The 19,356-nt window shown below is 43.8% G+C and overlaps 1 protein-coding gene across 1 annotated transcript in view; it reads left to right on the top strand.

Annotated features, from left to right (window-relative positions):
* Positions 1 to 19,356, top strand: part of LOC139228572 (sperm microtubule associated protein 2-like) — a 67,921-nt gene that overhangs the window by 6,092 nt on the left and 42,473 nt on the right. The window contains exons 4-6 of the mRNA XM_070859704.1: positions 12,670 to 12,793; positions 16,884 to 16,906; positions 18,736 to 18,782. Of these exons, the coding sequence (XP_070715805.1) occupies positions 12,670 to 12,793; positions 16,884 to 16,906; positions 18,736 to 18,782 (194 nt within the window). The remainder of the gene's footprint in view (positions 1 to 12,669; positions 12,794 to 16,883; positions 16,907 to 18,735; positions 18,783 to 19,356) is intronic.

The following is a 19,356-nucleotide window of genomic DNA, read 5'->3' as shown; positions in this document are numbered from 1 at the left end:
CTCCCTTAAGACGCTCCTTAAAACCTACCTCTCACCTGCTGTAATTTCTTCTTATGTGGCTCAGTGTCAAATTTATTTGTTTTGTCTTGTAACGTTCCTGTGAAGCACCTTGGGACGTTTTACTACATTAAAGGCGCTATATAAATAAAAAATTGTTATTGTTGTTGAACCCACCTTTAACAGAAAACCCAGATACACTATTTCCCAGAGATCTTTTACTTAATCACTAACATACGGATTAAATAAGAACCCAACTTTACCTGTTCTGGAGTCTTCAAGCGTCCGGTGGCCAAACCAATGATGACTTGAAGTCTGTTGGAATCTTTAGATGTCTTCTCTTCATTAGACCAGGATACATTTATCCTAGCCGACTGCAGTAAAGAGCTAGGATATTGCATCAATTCATATATTTTTTGTGTTGAAAATTTCTCTCGTGGCTCTCACGTGTACAGCTCAATGATTGGCTCATTCAAGCATGGCTTTACCCCTTGTTGTTCATGATTGGTTCAAAGTTTAGTGGGGTTACTTCATCATGCATGTCACTTGTTACAGTTTAATGAGGGTCTACACCAAGACTAGGTAATCCAGGGTCAATATTTAATCACACCCATTGACATTTATGTAGTATTCATTATGTAATGAGAAACATCACTGTCCTGTAAAGTGCTTTGAAGATAGTGAGAGGACACGGAGCAGGAAGGAGAAAGGGAAAAGCGTTTGTTGGGGCAAAATAAGTCATAAAGAGCTCAAATTTGGCCCACCCCTTTTTTTTGGCGCACTTACCGGAGATGCGTGCTTTTCTCCGTTGATAAGTGCGCTAGGGGGGAAAAAAAACGCTCCCCGCTTTGGCCACTGTCCGGCCTCTCCTCGGTCATTGCGCAGTGTGGCCAGTCGGGCCGGGGGCGGAGCCAGCGTCCTGCGCTGAAAACAGTGCCAGGACGTCTGCACATGTGCAGTGGAATATCCGCACATGCGCAGTAGCTCCTCGCCCCCAGTCTCTCTGTGCGTGCTGCAGCCACTGTGTATGTGGGACCCGATGCCCGCCCCTATCCCTGGCTGAGTGGCCTCCCGGTGCAATCGATCTCCGGTTTGAAATTTTATGCACTGTAGCTATTTTTGAACTTTCTTAATGGTTTGTCATTTTCCTGGACTTTTGGATATTTTGAAAAATTATGTAAATATGTTTTGTCTCTTGTGAAGAGTGGTGACCATATTAAAAAGAAAATTATAGATTACATTAATTTTTGCAACTCCATTAAAACTTGTTTAGTATTATGTAGCACAATTGGGTTATGTTCACCAAAATCAGTAGTGGGGTAAATTTTCAACTTTAGCATTTCCAGCTCAGAGCATTATGCGGAAATGGCCTCCTTCCGTGCTGTAAATTTTTATGATTCTATGATCACCTATCAGCATTTCAGGCGCATGTCCAATTTGCAGGCTTACAGTTGTCCATCCACTGTATGGTACAGTATGTTCATAGACAGAAAACCTTGATAAAATAACAAAACGGAGATTTTACATAGCTTTATGACAAAATATCAGACAGTGACGCGTTGTGTGCAGAACTCATATTACTTCAAGAACTATTTCTGATTATTATTCAGAAGATCCTGATTGATAGAAATGACTGATAGAATCATAGCACAGAAGGAGGCTATTTCGGTCCATCATGTCCATGCTGACCGACCAAGAGCTATCCAGCCTAATCCGACTTCGAGGTCGTCCTGGTTAACCCTCGCCACTGGATAAAGGCCTAGCTCTGTCAAGCCCATGTGGTGGCTGATGTGCAATGGTCACCACACATTAAAAAAATTCACACACAGGCATCTTCCACCCCTGGATCAGGACTGGAATATCAGGACCTTCATTGAAACACCTGCGAACTCACCCCTTTTGGTGTAGAGGCAAGTCATCCTCATTTGAGGGACCGCCTATGATGATAATGACTTTCCAGTTCTTGGGGCTCAATTTTCCCCAGCGATTTGCACCGTTTTTTTGGCTCAGGCAGCTTTTTTTGGCCTACGTTTAAAAAATACAAGTTTCCCCAATCAATTTGCACCAGTGTAATTCAGTTAGTTATGATTTTTTTAGGTTAGTTTTTTTTTTCAGTCAAAGGAGGCGTAACCTGCCACCTGTACCAATTCTGGCCAGTTAGGCAAGTTTGGCCAGCTCAGAGTTACTCCAGTTCTTCTTAGGCCGCCGTATGTGGCCTCTGTAGAAAAACCTTCTGGTGAGTTAAGGAAATCGGTGCAGGTAAGCAAATCAGCGCAGCAGATGCCCGGACAGCAACAGCAGGAGAGATAAGAGAAGGGGGTAGCCTTTCGGGTAGAGTTAGGTGCGGGGACTGGGAGGGAGGAGGCCATTCGGCCTGGGATAGGAGCGGGGACCGGGAGGGAGGAGGCCATTTGGCCAGGGATAGGTGCAGGGACTGGCATCGGAAGGAGGCCATTCGGCCTGGGATAGGTGCGGGGACTGGCATCGGAAGGAGGCCATTCGGCCTGGGATAGGTGCAGGGATCGTGAGGGGGACGGGGGGGATGGGACTTTAATCATTTAATGGAGGTAAGTTGCTGTAATGTGCTTATGCTTGGTAAGTTGCTGCACTGTATTTTAATGTGCTTGTGCACGTTGCTGTGAGCTCGCTGTATGTTTCATTTTCCAGCCTCAGCCCACATTGTGCCCTTGGTTACCATGGCAATCCCATCTTTTTGGCGCAGACCAAGGCTCCACCCCCAAAACTAAACGACAGGCTAGGTGGCGCCAAAATGAAGAAATCAAACGGGGAAACTTGGAAGATTTTTTTGGGCATACTTGGGCCCCCCAAAAATGGGTGTAACTTTTCAAGTACGTCAAAAAACAGCTTTGGGGAAAATTGAGCCCTTGGTCCGTAGCCCTATAGGTTACAGCACTTTAAGTGCACGTCCAAGTACTTTTTAAATGTGGTGAGGCTTTCTGTCTCTGCCACCTTTTCAGGCAGTGAGTTCCAGATCACCCCCACCCTCCGGGTGAAGAAATGTCCCCTTATATCTCCTCTTTACTTCCCCCAGTTACTTTAAATTTATGCCCCCTGGTTGTTGACCCCTCTGCCAAAGGAAACAGGTCCTTCCTATCCACTCAGTCCAGGCCCCTCATAATTTTATACAGCTCAATCAGGTCTCCCCTCAGCGTCCTCTGTTCCAAAGAAAACAGACCCAGCATCTCCAATCTATCCTCATAGCTAAAATTCTCCAGTCCAGGCAACATTCTTGTAAATCTCCCCTGCACTGTTCCCAGTGCAATCACATCATTCCTGTAATGTGGAAAGGCAGTATCTCATCCACAGCCAATGAACTGAGATCAGTAGCTTGCGATTCATCTTATCAGAGAATCTTATACAAATCTTTTAAGTATTTGTGATGCTGTAATGGAATATTTCTATTTCAATACAATAATAGAGTTGTAGCGTTTCAGTATCTTTGAGAGATACGACTCCACCAGACCTTTATCAGTTTTCCCTCTACCCTGTTTTAAAACGCTCATAGATCAGGCACATCATAGGTCACCTCCCTTACATTTCCTGAACAATCCCGAATATTTTTTATCCAACACACGCTCCATTCATATCGCTTTCCACAATAAGATCAATGAATTAGTTTAAATGAATTCTAAATTCTGGGCACATGCATGCACTAAAAGCACAATCTTCCAACATCCTGTGCCAAACAACCCCCATAAGCTGACTTGTTAATTTTGTGCGAGAGTTGGTTGATAACGTTCGTATGTCTGTGTGATTGCAACATGTGGTGTGATGCGAATAGCCGGCACAACAGCAACTTGCAACTGTTACATTTCATAGACATATTCATCAGTGTAATTGTGCTGACGTAGGCTTTTCTGTTGCCATCAAATATGTTCACTTAAAACAAAATCATGTCCTTATCAATATTTAATTGGGCTTTATATAGAAATATATTTTGATACCATATAATTAGTGTGATTAGTACTTTGGCATCCAGCGAATCAGCAGTTTCCTCAGGAATATAATTCTACATTCCTAAAACGTGCAATAGTTTCCACTGAAAGAACTGCAAAGAGCCCATCCCTTGATCACCATAAAAAATGGTCTTTTTGAACACTGTCCTCGGTGACCTTCCTGCCTCCATCCGTCAAAAACTGCAGCTAATCCAGAACTCCCGCACAAAGTCACGTACACTCATCTTCCCCAGTCTTGCCAAGATCCATCGGCTCCCTGAGTCCCAGTGACTTCTATGCTGTGTTTTTTCATTTGCAGTAAAAGATAGTTTAATTATTGCGAATTTTGTAATTTAAAAAAATAGTTGGAGTGGAGTTCTGCTGTACAATTTGAAACCCATCACGTGCTTTTAACACATTCAAACCTTGTAATTAATGTCCATGTAGTACAGTTTTTACTGCTGAAACAAAATACTTTTTAAGTGGCGTTTTATACCTTTCATCTCAAAATTTAACATTGAGCTCTGTTGCAATTTTATCTATTTAAAAATTGAGAAGTACCACCAATAGAAGCACAAGTCCCCTAATCATTATAACAGACCTGGCAGGATTCAGGTATCTGGGATTAAAGTATGTCCTGAACATCAAAATCTCTAAGAAGCAAATTTACTGGGAAAACGCAGGAATGGCCTGCTGGATATCCTTCCAAGCAGCCCTTCTAGAGGTATTGAGCGTTCTTAAAATGAACATCTAGCCCAGGTTTTTGAAATTGTTCTCAAATGCTTCCAAGTAAGGATTCACCAAACTATCTTGCTGACCTACATAGTCAGATCATCAGATACATGTGGCATGGTAAGAACCACAAAGTTGGATATCAAAAGGATGCAGGTGTTTCAAGAAAGGTGCTATACAAGCTATCGTTACATAGAATTCCCAGTTGAACAAGATAGACATGTATTGATCATGCTCCATTTAAATTGATAGGAGGCATGAGTTAACTTTGCCCCCCCCCCCCCCGCATTGATCTATTAATTAACTAGGTAAGGATTCCAGTGTAACTATTCTCTTGGGGCTGATAGATTTCATCAGTGAATAGTCTGTGCGGTAAAGCTGCGATGATCCTTATGGTAATGTTGGTGCTACAGCAGATGCAGCCTATTAATATGAAACCCCACTTCTGTTGCAGTAAGAGCAATTTCACTGGTACAATTTCTTTATCCCATTGCTTAAACAAATCAATCAACATTTAATACAGGACAGACACCATGATGAACAGTCACGTTATTGTGTATGGCATATTTATAAATTGAGTTGACTTATAAATAAAATAGTCTCACTCAACTTTCTCAGAAAACAGCATAGCATCAGTAATGTAAAAAAAACTTTTGCCAATCAACACGTAGTTATTAACCTGTGTTGCTACTTTTAGTGATTTACATAAGAACATAAGTGCTATGTATTTAACCCCTTGCAACCTATATTACACTACCACCAGAGGGCCTACCAGTGGGAGCACGGTATATAAGCAAACCACCCATGAGGTACCTGCACTCTGGAGTCTTATTAAAGGAGCTAAGGTCACAATTGTTTATTGTACACAGTACTCAGTTTCATCCTTTATTTTGAACGTATCAATTGGTGACGAGGTAACGAATAACCGCGCGAAAATGCAAAGAACAGTTGGTATCCTGGAGAAGTTCTCAGAAGGGGACGATTGGGAGGCCTTAGTGGAGAGACTCGACCAATACTTTGTGGCCAACGAGCTGGAAGGGGACGAGAACGCTGCCAAACGAAGGGCGATCCTCCTAACTGTCTGTGGGACAACAACCCATGGCCTCATGAAGAATCTCCTCGCTCCGGCAAAACCAACAGCTAAATCCTATGAAGAATTGTGTACGCTGGTCCGGAAGCACCTAAATCCTAAGGAAAGTGTTTTGATGGCGAGATATCGGGTTCTACACGTGTCAATGGTCGGAGGGCCAGGAAGTGGTGAGCTATGTCACTGAACTAAGACACCTCGCAGGACATTGTGAATTTGAGGGATTCCTAGAACAAATACTCAAACTTTTTTGTACTGGGCATTGGCCATGAGGTAATCCTTCGCAAACTGTTGACTGTTGAAACTCCAAATCTAAGTAAAGCCATAACAATAGCCCAGGAATTTATGTCCACCAGCGACAACACCAAACAGATTTCACAGAGTAAAGAAGTTTCGGCTAGTACTGTGCACAAAGTAACGCCGTTTTAGAGCAGGAATATACATGGCAGAACGTACACGCCGGCTGCTGCTGTCCGACCTCAGATGACCAAGAGTCCGCCATCAATCATTAATGCGAGCCAGTTAACACCTTGTTGGCGCTGTGGAGGTGATCATCGTGCAACGGTTGCAGAACAATGGGACACCTCCAGCGAATGTGCAGATGAGCTGTAAACCCTGCAAACCACCACGTTGCAGAGGAAGATCGATCCACTGTGGATCAGGCTGAATTGGAGACTCGTACCAAGGAGGCAGAAGTGTACGGGGTACACACATTCACCACAAAATGTTCACCAATAATGTTGAAAGTTGAACTGAACGGAATTCCAGTATCTATGGAACCAGACACGGGTGCGAATCAGTCCATAATGAGTAAAAAGGCCTTCGATAGGCTGTGGGGCAAAAAGGCACAAAGGCCCAAGCTCAGCCCCATTCACACCAAACTAAGGACTTACACCAAGGAACTAATCCCTGTAATTGGCAGTGCAGAAGTCAAAGTCTCCTAGGATGGAGCAGCGCACAAACTCCCACTGTGGATTGTGCCAGGGGATGGCTCCGCATTTTTTGGTAAAAGCTGGTTGGGAAAAATCCGCTGGAACTGGGACGATATCCGAGTGCTTTCATCCGGCGACGACGCCTCATGTGCCCAGGTTCTGAGCAGGTTTCAATCGTTGTTCGAGCCAGGCATTGGAAGCTTCTCGGGGGCGAAAATGCAGATCCATTTGGTTCCCGGTACGCGACCCATCTACCTCAAGGCACGGGCGGTACCATATATGATGCGTGAGAAAGTGGAAATTGAGCTGGACAGGCTGCAGAGAGAAGGCATCATTGCGCCGGTGGAATTCAACGAGTGGGCTCGTCCGATTGTCCCGGTACTTAAAGAGGATGGCACGGTCAGAATTTGTGGGGACTATAAAGTAACGATTAACCGTTTTTCACTACAAGACCAGTACCCGCTACCCAAGGCAGACGACCTATTTGCGACCCTGGCTGGAGGGAAGACAAACTGGACCTGACCTCAGCCTACATGATGCAGGAGCTGGAGGAGTCTTCGAAAGGCCTCACCTGCATCAACACGCACAAAGGTCTGTTCATCTATAACAGATGCCCGTTCGGGATTCGGTCGGCTGCGGCACTCTTCCAACGGAACATGGAGAGCCTGCTAAAGTCGATTCCTCGCACCATGGTTTTCCAGGACGACATACTGGTTATAGCTCAGGACTCAATTGAGCACTTGAAGAATCTGGAAGAGGTTCTTAGTCGGTTGGTTCGCATGGGGCTCAGGTTGAAATGCTCGAAGTGTGTTTTCCTGGTGCAGCAGGTCGAGTTCTTGGGAAAAAGAATTGCAGCAGACGGCATCAGACCCACCAACGCCAAGATGGAGGCCATCAAGAATACGCCGAGACCACAGAACGTGATGGAGCTGCGGTCGTTCCTGGAACTCCTTAACTATTTCAGTAATTTCCTACCTGGGTTAAGCACCCTGCTAGAACCCCTACATGCGCTACTGCGCAAGGGAGATGACTGGGTATGGGGGAATTCACAAGAGGCTGCCTTTAAGAAAGCCAGAAATCTGTTGTGTTCAAAGAAACTGCTTGTCCTGTATAACCCTTGTAAAAGATTAGTGGTAGCTTGCGATGCGTCGTCATATGGGGTCGGGTGTGTGTAACAACAGGCTAATGAATCGGGGATTTTGCAACCGGTTGCTTATGCGTCCAGGAGTTTGTCCAAGGCCGAAAGAGCCTACAGCATGATTGAAAAAGAGGCTCTGGCGTGCATTTACAGGGTAAAGAAAATGCACCAGTACTTATTTGGCCTCAAGTTTGAGCTTGAAACTGACCACAAGCCACTCATATCATTGTTCTCTGAGAGCAAAGGGATTAACACCAGTGCCTCTGCCCACATCCAAAGATGGGCACTCACGCTGTTGGCATACAACTATGTAATCTGCCACAGACCGGGCACAGAGAACTGTACAGATGCTTTCAATCGGCTGCCATTGCCCACCATCGGGGTGGAAATGGCACAGCCAGCGGACTTGCTCATGGTAATGGATGCATTCGAAAATGAAAAGTTCCCCGTTACGGCCTGCTAGATCAGGACCTGGACCAGACAGGATCCTTTACTGTCCTTAGTTTAAAAAAAACTGTGTCCTCCATTGGAGCTGGTCCAGCGTCCCAGCGGAGATGCAGGAGGCAATTAAACCGTTCCACAGGCGCAAAGAAGAAATGTCCCTGCAGGCGGACTGTCTGTTGTGGGGCAATCGCGTGGTCTTGTCCAAGAAAAACAGCGATACGTTCATTTGTGAACTGCACAGCACCCACCCAGGGATTGTAATGATGAAAGCCATAGCCAGATCCCATGTGTGGTGGCCCGGCATCGATTCAGATTTAGAGTCCTGCTTGCGCCAGTGCAACACTTGCTCTCAGCTGAGCAACGCACCCAGAGAGGCACCACTAAGTTTGTGGTCGTGGCCCTCCAAACCGTGGTCTCGGATCCACGTGGGTTATGCAGGCCCATTTCTAGGCAAAATGTTTTTGGTTGTCGTGGGCGCTTACTCAAAATGGATTGAATGTGCAATAATGTATGTAAGCACGTCCACAGTCACTATTGAAAGCCTACGAACCATGTTTGCCACGCATGGCCTGATGATGTCCTAGTCAGCGACAATGGGCCATGTTTCACCAGTGCTGAATTCAAGGAACGTATGACCCGCAATGGGATCAAGCATGTCACATCTGCCCCGTTCAAGTCCGCATCCAACGGCCAGGCAGAACGGGCAGAATTCCTTGAATTCAGCACTGGTGAAACAATAAGAACATAAGAAATAGGAGCAGGAGTAGGCCATATGGTCCTTGGAGCCTGCTCCGCCATTTAATACGATCATGGCTGATCCGATCATAGACTCGGTCCACTTCCCCGCCCGCTCCCCATAACCCCTTAATCCCTTATCGGTTAAGAAACTGTCGATCTCTGTCTTAAATTTATTCAATGTCCCGGCTTCCACAGCTCTCTGAGGCAGCAAATTCCACAGATGTACAACGTCTAAGAGAAGAAATTCCTCCTCATCTCAGTTTTAAATGGGCGGTCCCTTATTCTAAGATTATGCCCCCTAGCTCTAGTCTCCCCTATCAGTGGAAACATCCTCTCTGCATCCACCTTGTCAAGCCCTCTCATAATCTATGTTTCAATAAGATCACCTCTCATTCTTCTGAATTCCAATGAGTAGCGGCCCAACCTCCTCAACCTTTCCTCATAAGTCAACCCCCTCATCTCCGGAATCAACCTAGTGAACCTTCCTGAACTGCCTCCAAAGCAAGTATATCCTTTCGTAAATATGGAAACCAAAACTGTATGCAGTATTCCAGGTGTGGCCTCACCAATACCCTGTATAACTGTAGCAAGACTTCCCTGCTTTTATACTCCATCCTCTTTGTAATAAAGGCCAAAATTCCATTGGCCTTCCTGATCACTTGCTGTACCTGCATACTAACCTTTTGTGTTTCATGCACAAGTACCCCCAGATCTCGCTGTACTGCAGCGTTTTGCAATCTTTCTCTATTTAAATAATAACTTGCTCTTTGATTTTTTTTCTGCCAAAGTGCATGCCCTCACACTTTTCAACATTATACTCCATCTGCCAAATTGTTGCCCACTCACTTAGCCTATCTATGTCCTTTTGCAGATCTTTTGTGTCCTCCTCACACATTGCTTTTCCTCCCATCTTTGTATCATCAGCAAACTTGGCTACGTTACACTCGGTTCTTTCTTCCAAGTCATTAATATAGATTGTAAATAGTTGGGGTCCCAGCACTGATCCCTGCGGCACCCCACTAGTTACTGATTGCCAACCCGAGAATTAACCATTTATCTCGACTCTCTGTTTTCTGTTAGTTAGCCAATCCTCTATCCATGCTAATATATTACCCGCAACCCCGTGAACTTTTATCTTGTGCAGTAATCTTTTATGTGGCACCTTTTCAAATGCAGTATAATGTGGATAAATGTGAGGTTATCCACTTTGGGAGCAAAAACGCAAAGACAGAATATTACCTGAATGGCGGCAGATTAGGAAAAAGGGAGGTGTAAAGAGACCTGAGTGTCATGGTACATCAGTCTTTGAAAGTTGGCATGCAGGTACAGCAGGCAGTGAAGAAGGCAAATGGTATGTTGGCCTTCATAGCTAGGGGATTTGAGTATAGGAGCAGGGAGGTCTTACTGCAGTTGTTCAGGGCCTTGGTGAGGCCTCACCTGGAATATTGTGTTCAGTTTTGGTCTCCTAATCTGAGGAAGGACGTTCTTGCTATTGAGGGAGTGCAGCAAAGGTTCACCAGACTGATTCCCGGAATGGCAGGACTGACATATGAGGAGAGATTGGATCAACTGGGCCTTTATACATTGGAGTTTAGAAGGATGAGAGGGGATCTCATAGAAACATATAAGATTCTGACAAGACGGGACTGGTTAGATGTGGGTAGAATGTTCCCGATGTTGGGGAAGTCCAGAACCAGGGGACACAGTCTTAGGATAAGGGGCAGGCCATTTAGGACTGAGATGAGGAGAAACTTCTTCACTCAGAGAGTTGTTAACCTGTGGAATTCCCTGCCGCAGAGAGTTGTTGATGCCAGTTCATGGGATATATCCAAGAGGGAGTTAGATATGGCCCTTACGGCTAAGGAGATCAAGGGGTATGGAGAGAAAGCAGGAAAGGGGTACTGAGGGAATGATCAGCCATGATCTTATTGAATGGTGGTGCAGGCTCGAAGGGCCGAATGGCCTACTCCTGCACCTATTTTCTATGTTTCTGTGTTTCTGGAAGTCCAAATACACCACATCCACTGGTTCCCCTTAATCCACCCAGTTCATTCCATTCTCAAAGAATTCCAGCAAATTTGTCAAACATGACTTCCCGTTCATAAATCCATGCTGACTCTGCCTGATCAAATTATGCTGTTCCAAATGTCCTGCTACTGCTTCTTTAATAATGGACTCCAACATTTTCCCAACTACAGATGTTAGGCTAACTGGTCTATAGTTTCTGCTTTCTGTCTTCCTCCTTTTTTAAATTGGGGCATTACATTTGCGGTTTTCCAATCTGCTGGAACCTCCCCAGAATCCAGGGAATTTTGGTAAATTACAACCAATGCATCCACTATCTCTGCCACTACCTCTCTTAAGACCCTAGGATGCAAGCCATCAGGTCCAGGGGATTTATCTGCCTTTAGTCCCATTATCCCACTCCCCCTGCCTATAGCCCCTTGACTATCCACTGTTGGGATATTGTTTGTGTCCTCTACCGTAAAGACTGAATACAAACTATTTGTTCAGAGTTTCTGCCATCTCCATGTTCCCCATTACTAAGTCCCAGGTCTCATCCTCTAACATTTACTTTAGCCACTCTTTTCCTTTTTATATACCTATAGAAACTCTTGCTATTTATTTTTATATTTCGTGCTAGTTTCCTTTCATAGTCTATCTTCCCTTTCTTAATCATTTTTTTAGTCATTCTTTGCTGGCTTTTAAAAGCTTCCCAATCTTCTGTTCTCCCACTAGTTTTGGCCACTTTGTATGCCCTTGTTTTTAATTGGATACCGTCCTTTATTAGCCATGGATGGCCATCTTTTTTTTAATACCCTTTTCACCTCACTGGAATATATTTTGCTTGAGAGTTGTGAAATATCTCCTTAAGTGTACACCACTGTTGTATCAACCGTCCTACACTTAAATCTATTTTCCCAGTTCACTTTAGCCAACTCTGCCCTCATGCCTTCATAGTCTCCTTTATTTAAGCTTAGTAAGCTGGTTTGAGATCTAACTTTCTCATCCTCCATCTGAATTTGAAATTCAATCATGCTATGATCACTCATTCCAAGGGGATCCTTTACTAGGAGACTGTTTATTGATCCTGTCTCATTACACAAGACCAGATCCAAGATAGCCTGCCCCCTAGTTGGTTCCGTTACATACTGCTCAAAGAACCCATCCCTTATGCACTCTATGAACTCTTCCTGAAGGCTACCTTGACCAATTTGATTTGTCCAATCAATATGGAGGTTAAAATACCCATGATTATTGATGTTCCCTTTTTTGTACATCTGTACCCCTAGATCTCTTTGTTCCTCTACCCCATTTAGATTCATAATTTCCAAGGCGTATGTGCCCTCCTTATTCTTCCTACCAACATGCACCACTTCAAACTTATCTCCAATGAAATTAATTTGCCAATTACATGCCCATTCTGCAGGTTTGTTAATATCTTCTCGTATTTATTTTATCAGCACATTTTATTTGTTTAATATTTCCATGGTAACCATCAGAGGCCATGTTGTGCTTGTATGAGGAATGGCATTGTCAGTATTGTATTCTAAATATATATATATATATAATACATATACAATTAAAGATTTCATTGTGACGTGCAATCAACATTTAAAACTAACATTTTCATTTACAATGTAGACCAGTCATTTGGCCTGTGAAATCTGCTGCAATGAGAGCTAACCCTTCGGCCAGAATTTATGAACTCGTTCAGCCAAAGTCAATTCATAAAGACTCCACGTCAAAGCGATCAATTTACGGCGAGGTAAATATGTGCAATTTTACTTTACTCTGTCATTGTAAACTATTCGGTTTGGTTTACACTGTTCATTTTCTTTTTAAACTAACGAACAATATTAATGTAAAATGTAAAAACGTTCAACTTATTTTTTCGATTGTTTGGCTTAAATCTTTCCGCTCAGCATGCAGAAGAAAAACTATTGATCAGCACTCTTTGGCAATTATAGCATATAATTTCTCTTAGCTAAGCTTGAAAAAGAATACTCAATTTTTTATTCCACAGTACTGTTCTAAAAGATTAAAAAATGCACAAGGAAGCCTACAATTTTTTTTTAACTCTCCTCTAGTTAACAGTTATAATCCTTTTTGCATTTTAAATCTACTTATTAAAAAACACTTGCCTGGAATAACATTTTAAAAAATGACTTTACCCGTGAATTTGTGACTAAGTAAATATAATTTCTCAGAAAGTCTGTTAAAGCATTGGGTATTTGTCTCGATGCACCTCATCAAACATTAACAAGGAAGGTTACAGAGACGAAGATGTGAAAATGATCCTGTCTGCAAAATTTTGTTTAAAGGCCTCTCTCTCAGCGGTTAATGAAACCCAACTAGGGAAAGACATAAGGGGGACAGTGTTATGTGCTTTATGTAAGGAAGCTGTGTTGGCTACAGCATCATAGCCCAATTTTCAAAACTGCTCTTGCTATTAGCAAAATTATCTTTTTAGAACCAGAAGAAGCACGGATTAGAGTAGGATCGATAGCATAGTGGTTATGTTACTGGACTAGTAATCCAGAGATCTGGACTAATAATCTGGAGATAGGAGTTCAAATCCCACCATGACTCCAGACCCACATAGCAATGTGGTTGACTCTTAATTGCCCTCTGAAATGGCACTCAATTGTACTAAACTGCTACAAAGAACAGAGGTTCAAGAAGGTACTCACCACCACCTTCTCAAGGGCAATTAGTGATGGGCAATAAATGCTGCCATTGATGCCCACATAAACATATTTTTGAAAAAATCATATAATAATGTCAATAACAATAAAAACCATCCTCAGAGGGCTGAAATATGTGGCAGCCTCTCTCAAGATGTTATCAGAAAGGCTAATCGGGTACAGGCATGCATTATCAAGGGCCTTCTATAGGGTAAGTTCAGTAATCCTGTGTTCACACAGTGAGGAATGTAAACTTACAGGGGGCACAGGTTGGATGAAGGCCTTTTAACCCTATCTCTGACCCCATGCCCCCTTTCAAATGTGACTATCCACCGGGTGCAGGTATTGTTGAATTTACCATTTACCACAAATCAAATAATCTTAAAAAGATTATTGGTGAGATTACATTTGGAATATTGTATACAATTTAGGGTAACCGACCTTGACAAGGACATTGATGATTTGGAGAGGATGAAGGGCGAGCAGTAAGAATAATTCCAAAGTTTAGGGTTCTAATTCTGAAGACGCCCTGAAGGGTGACTCATATAAGTGAACTTGTTTACATTGAAGAAAAAATTTTGATGGAAGACACAATCCCCATCTTTAATAAAAACAGACAAATAGGTGCAAATACCCAATGTAACTTGCATTGCAAGCATTAAAAAAAAGGACAAGACTATATCAGTAACAAGTCTCCAGAATGACTTGATATTGGAAGGAATTTATTTTACAAAGATTTGTGATCCTTGCGATAGACTCCCCTATTCAAGTAGTTAATTAGTTAACAACTTTAAAAAAAAGAACGGTATAAATATCTAGTTAGAAATGTGGTGCATTTGTGTGGAACATGAAAGACTCTGAGCTACTAGGACCATAGAAATATCCAGATATTTGCTCCCAGCAGCCAAATAAGGAAATAACTTGTAATTAGGATGTACAACTGGTTAAATATCTGGCTCTAAACTTCACTGGGATCTGAGGTGCAATGTAGTGGGATAAAACTGGTAACAGAGGCCCAGGGAGAAGGAAAAGCAACAGGACATGAACATTTCAGATCCCCACCTGTGCCAAGGGCAGGCAGAAGTTCCATCTGCCCAAGTAAGGTCCCTGAGGTCACAAAGAGATGTGATCGATCGGAGGGATTCCTACCAGAATTTCCATAGCTTTTACTTTCTTTCTACTCTGCAATATAGATACTGGAAAGAAACCATATTGGAGATCATTGTTAGGGCTCACTTGCGCCTCTGTTAGTGCCCCGGAGGGGCGGTAGATGGTGTTTGTAGGCATTATGGTGGGCGTCCAACTTTTATCGTCTGGCCGAAAAATTTGGCTCATGGTTTGCGGCGGCACAAAAACTTACCGCCCCGCCCTCTAGTTTCATTGAGATCATGATGCCATTCATCGTGCAATGCTCCACTACCACTCCGGATGCAAAATTCGGCCCTAACAGCTTATTTAACGCCCACCCCAGGAAATGTCTGGAGTATTTCATGGGGGCATACTAGTTCGACAGCATATTATGCTCCATGCTATTGGCAGACAGCATCAAGCCAGAAGAAGGGCTCTTGGCCATGTCGGCCCACAGATGAGGAGAGGCCGATGACGTCTGGGAAGGAGGGCTTACCCCCCACGGGTTTACAGGCACCAACGCTCATGCCTCCAGCTCTCTGAGCAGCAGTGTGTGGGAAGACTGCGCTTCCAGTATTGGCGCCATCTCCTACAGGCAGACCAATGCCAGGACCGCTCTCGAGGCAGCCTTCAATACTCCCCTCACCAGGTCTCTGAATTCATTGTGGTGTGCTGTATGTTGCACAACTTGACCATCATGAGGGGCCAGGCATTGCCAGTGGGGATCGCAGGCCCACCTCAGGAGGAGGAGGACAACGAAGAGGAGCCTGGCGAAGGCCCCCATTGGATAGCCGCACCATCCACGGGGAAGGCAGCGTGGAGATGCTGCCGGACCAAGAGTCGCACGTCGCCAGCTCATAGTGGACCAGTTCTCCTAAATGGAGGAAACTGAGGGATGGAGCTAATACTGGACACACTATGTGACCCCATAAAGCTGCATTTCTGGTGAACGTTGCAATGATACACTAGACACCAATGGCAAAGTATGAATCATAAATTTTACTGCAACAAAGTAACAAAAACTCAACCCCCCCCCCCAAATAAAACCATACAATATACAATGTTATGTTCCAGGGCACTGAACAACAATGAAGTCCCTTAAATCAACCAAACTTTTTTAACGCTGGGATTTTCGGCTGCAGGGGGAGACCGCAAAAACTTCCTTGTGTAATGCCTGATTTTGCGCCCCCGATCATGAAACCTCAGTTTTTTGCCGAATTTTGCAGACAAGGGCACAAAGTTTTTCCAGGCAGTATCAGGACTGCCCCCCCGCAGCCCCCCCCCACCCCCCCATTACTGCCCCAAAATCTCAAAAGCCGAAAATCCAGTCCAAGTACTTTCAGAAAGAATGCATACAACTTCACCAGGAATTCCAACCAGAGCAAATCTTTATGAATCCATTTACAGTGTCACTGCACCATAGTGACCAGAGCAATTTGTCCCCAATGTTGAGACCAGACAGGAAATTCATTCAGGGAGTTAATTTTTGCTAGTTAACAGTATTTATTTTTCTTGCCTGAGCATCTTTTCGCCTTTTCCCATCCTGATACATGCAGACATGATGATACCAGCAGATAGTTATTTTGTCAGGTCGATGTTATATGCTGTTCGAAATGATTTATATCACTTGTGTCATTTGTTTGCAAATACTCTCAAAGTGGTTTACCAATAAGCTTTTCATGAAGGTGGTATTACTGGAGATGAATTTTGAAGATTTTAAGTGTATTGTTGATGGGATTTGATTGTTTAAAATGCATAAACCTAAAGTGTATGTCACCATTATCATGCACTTAGTTGGATATGACATGCATGCACTTCCAGATTTGTGGTATGTTAATTAAAATCTCTATGCAAACATGATGTCTGTTAACTCCCAATTGCGTTTCTCCATATCGCTAGATGACCCCTCATACATCATCTGCAGCCTCTGAAAAAGATACCTCAATCACACTGAGGTAGAACATGGCTATCAACAAACTTAAGCCATAAAATATAACAAAACATTTGCTTGAATCATTAATTAAATTCACTATTCTTTTCCAGGACAAGTTAAAGGCTGGTGATGGGTAAGATCTATATATAGAAATATAAAACTAATCATATGTTAAAATGCAGTCGCCAGATACTCCTTCAATGTTCCTGGTATGAGGAAAGTTAGAGATTAATTTGAAATGAAATATATTGGAATAAACCATTAATTTATAATCCAGTCTTCAACTTGGCTGGGTCATGTGCTGAAGATTCAAGACTTTAATGGCAGCCAAATGGAGCATAGAGAATGTGTTCCAAGAATGTCCCGGCAAAGCCAGGATCTCCTGGAAGGTAACATGACCTGGGAAGAGACACAAAAGGTAGCAAAAAAAATGATGGAATGAGGACATTGGTGTGAGCCCTTTGTGGCTATGGTCATGACAGGACTCAGACAATCCAATCTGTTATGAAGCTGCAGGAATGAGTTCCGCACAGTAGTTCTATTTTTTTCCCCATAGTGCAAAACCGGCTTTGAGTTTGAGGTCCAGATGCAATGAAGTACACTGGCGCATTATCATAATAGAAAGCTTATTTTTGTAATATTACTTTTGCTTTGCATGCTAAAGGAATGAATGAGGCATAAGGGCCTTCAGCATGGATGAAAAATAAGCAGTTGTGCAACATCCACAGTCTGATAATCTGTTCATTCTGGTCCTGTCAGAGTGCATTTTAAGATTTTTCTTAAGTGCAAGACACACAGGCCAAAATTATCCTGGGGGTTAGTGGGTGGGGCGGGAATGTTTTTTTTCCACAGTGGGTCGGGACTCCGCAGTCAACCTGCCGCCACCACCTTTCCTAATGTCGGGTCTGTCAACGCTGAGCAGACCCGACCATCAGCGGCAGGGGACCTCATTAAAATGATCAGCATCTAGTTGCCAGATGCCTAACAGCCATTTTTCTGGTACAGATTTTAACAGAGGACGGTGGAGAATGAGGGAGAATTGAAGTGAGTGAGGTTACCATCAGCTCACCCGCCTGACTGGGACCTCCCAGCCCTGCTGGAAGTGCCTCCCTTGCCCACAGAATACAAGAGTCTCGCACGAGGCAAGGGCCTGGGTCCCCAGAGGATTTCCATCCTCCACCTGTTCCAGGGGTTGCCTTAGGGAAGATGGCGATAGGTCCCGGAAGGCAGCAGTAAAGGTCGTATCAATTAACAACATGTATTGCCTACCCTTGAGTAGTCATCAACATCATCATAGGCATCATAGGATGACTTGCTTCCATGCCGAAAAGGGATAAGTTCACAGGTGTTTCAATGAAGGACCTAATATTCCAGATCCCGAACTACATCTTGAAGGGTGGAAGATGTCTGTGCATGGATTTTTTTACCATGTGTTGGCCGTTGCACACCAGCCACCACACGGGCTTGGCAGAGCTAGGTCTTGGTCCAGTGGCAAGGATTAACCAAGACGACTGGACACCAGCTCTGCTGCACAGACCTAGAGTGTGCACATTTCGCAGTGTGCGCTGGCCCGTGCTGCCCCTGGGCCCTCGCCTCTTCTGGGCCCCGATCACATCCCTCTACAAACTCTTGCTGCTCCTTTGCCCTGACCTCACCGCTCCTGCTGTAGCTACCCGCACTGCAATCAGCCGTCGCCCTCCTGCAGCAACACACGCTGCTCCCTGCAGTGGTATGCCACCGCACGCTGCTCCCTCGGATGGCCCAGGCCTGCTGATGATCTTGCAGGCCGAGACTGTGCCGATTTCTGGGCCGGGCCACCACACACTGCTCCCATTAGAGGGAGCAGCGTGCAACGGCCCGGCACCGTCCCGGCCTGTAAGACCTTGTTTAGATAATGTTACTGATTGACAGTATTTTTTCGCTTAGTTATTCTTCACTAAAACCTGTATCCTATTTTAACAGTCAAAAAGGCAAAACATCACGGAGTAATAAAGGACACCACATTTATGGTATGTTAGCAAAGTGATACTTGGAGGGGCTTGCATGGCACACTGCACATTCGAAAGCTAAATGATATAATGAATGTATTATGTAAAACTTAGTGTAAAAGATATTTAATAAAAATAGGTCTCTGGTGAGATGATACTTATTAGAAACTTATAGAGGCAATGGGATAAATTCAGCAACCATGTGCTTCCACCAAGGGGACCATGCTCAAAGGGAGAGGTAGCATTGTAGTGCTGATTCTTCAACTCACACTCCCTTCTTGTAGCAATCCTTGCTCGGAGCTAGGATTGGTGAATCACCTTTATATGGCTGCGCCTAGGCAGGAGAGAAGTAAATATAAACTATGGAAATGAATAATTGAGTAAAATAAACAGCAAGGAACTACAGGTATTGTAGATAATTCATCTGTTTTTTCCCCCCACTATGTACATTTTTAATGTAAATTATGCACTGTTCTACTTCATTTTGAGGTTATATATTGCACTTTGTTCTCATGAGTTTCCACAATCCATGTACTTTATGGAAGCACCAATGCTTTTTAAGTGCTTTTCACTGTTTGGTCTTCGGCCACAGAGG

Source organism: Pristiophorus japonicus, chromosome 18 (genome assembly GCF_044704955.1).
Source record: "Pristiophorus japonicus isolate sPriJap1 chromosome 18, sPriJap1.hap1, whole genome shotgun sequence".
Classification (NCBI taxonomy): Eukaryota; Metazoa; Chordata; class Chondrichthyes; family Pristiophoridae; genus Pristiophorus; species Pristiophorus japonicus.
The sequence above is the reverse complement of the archived record's forward strand: the minus strand, read 5'-3'. Positions and strand labels throughout refer to the sequence as shown.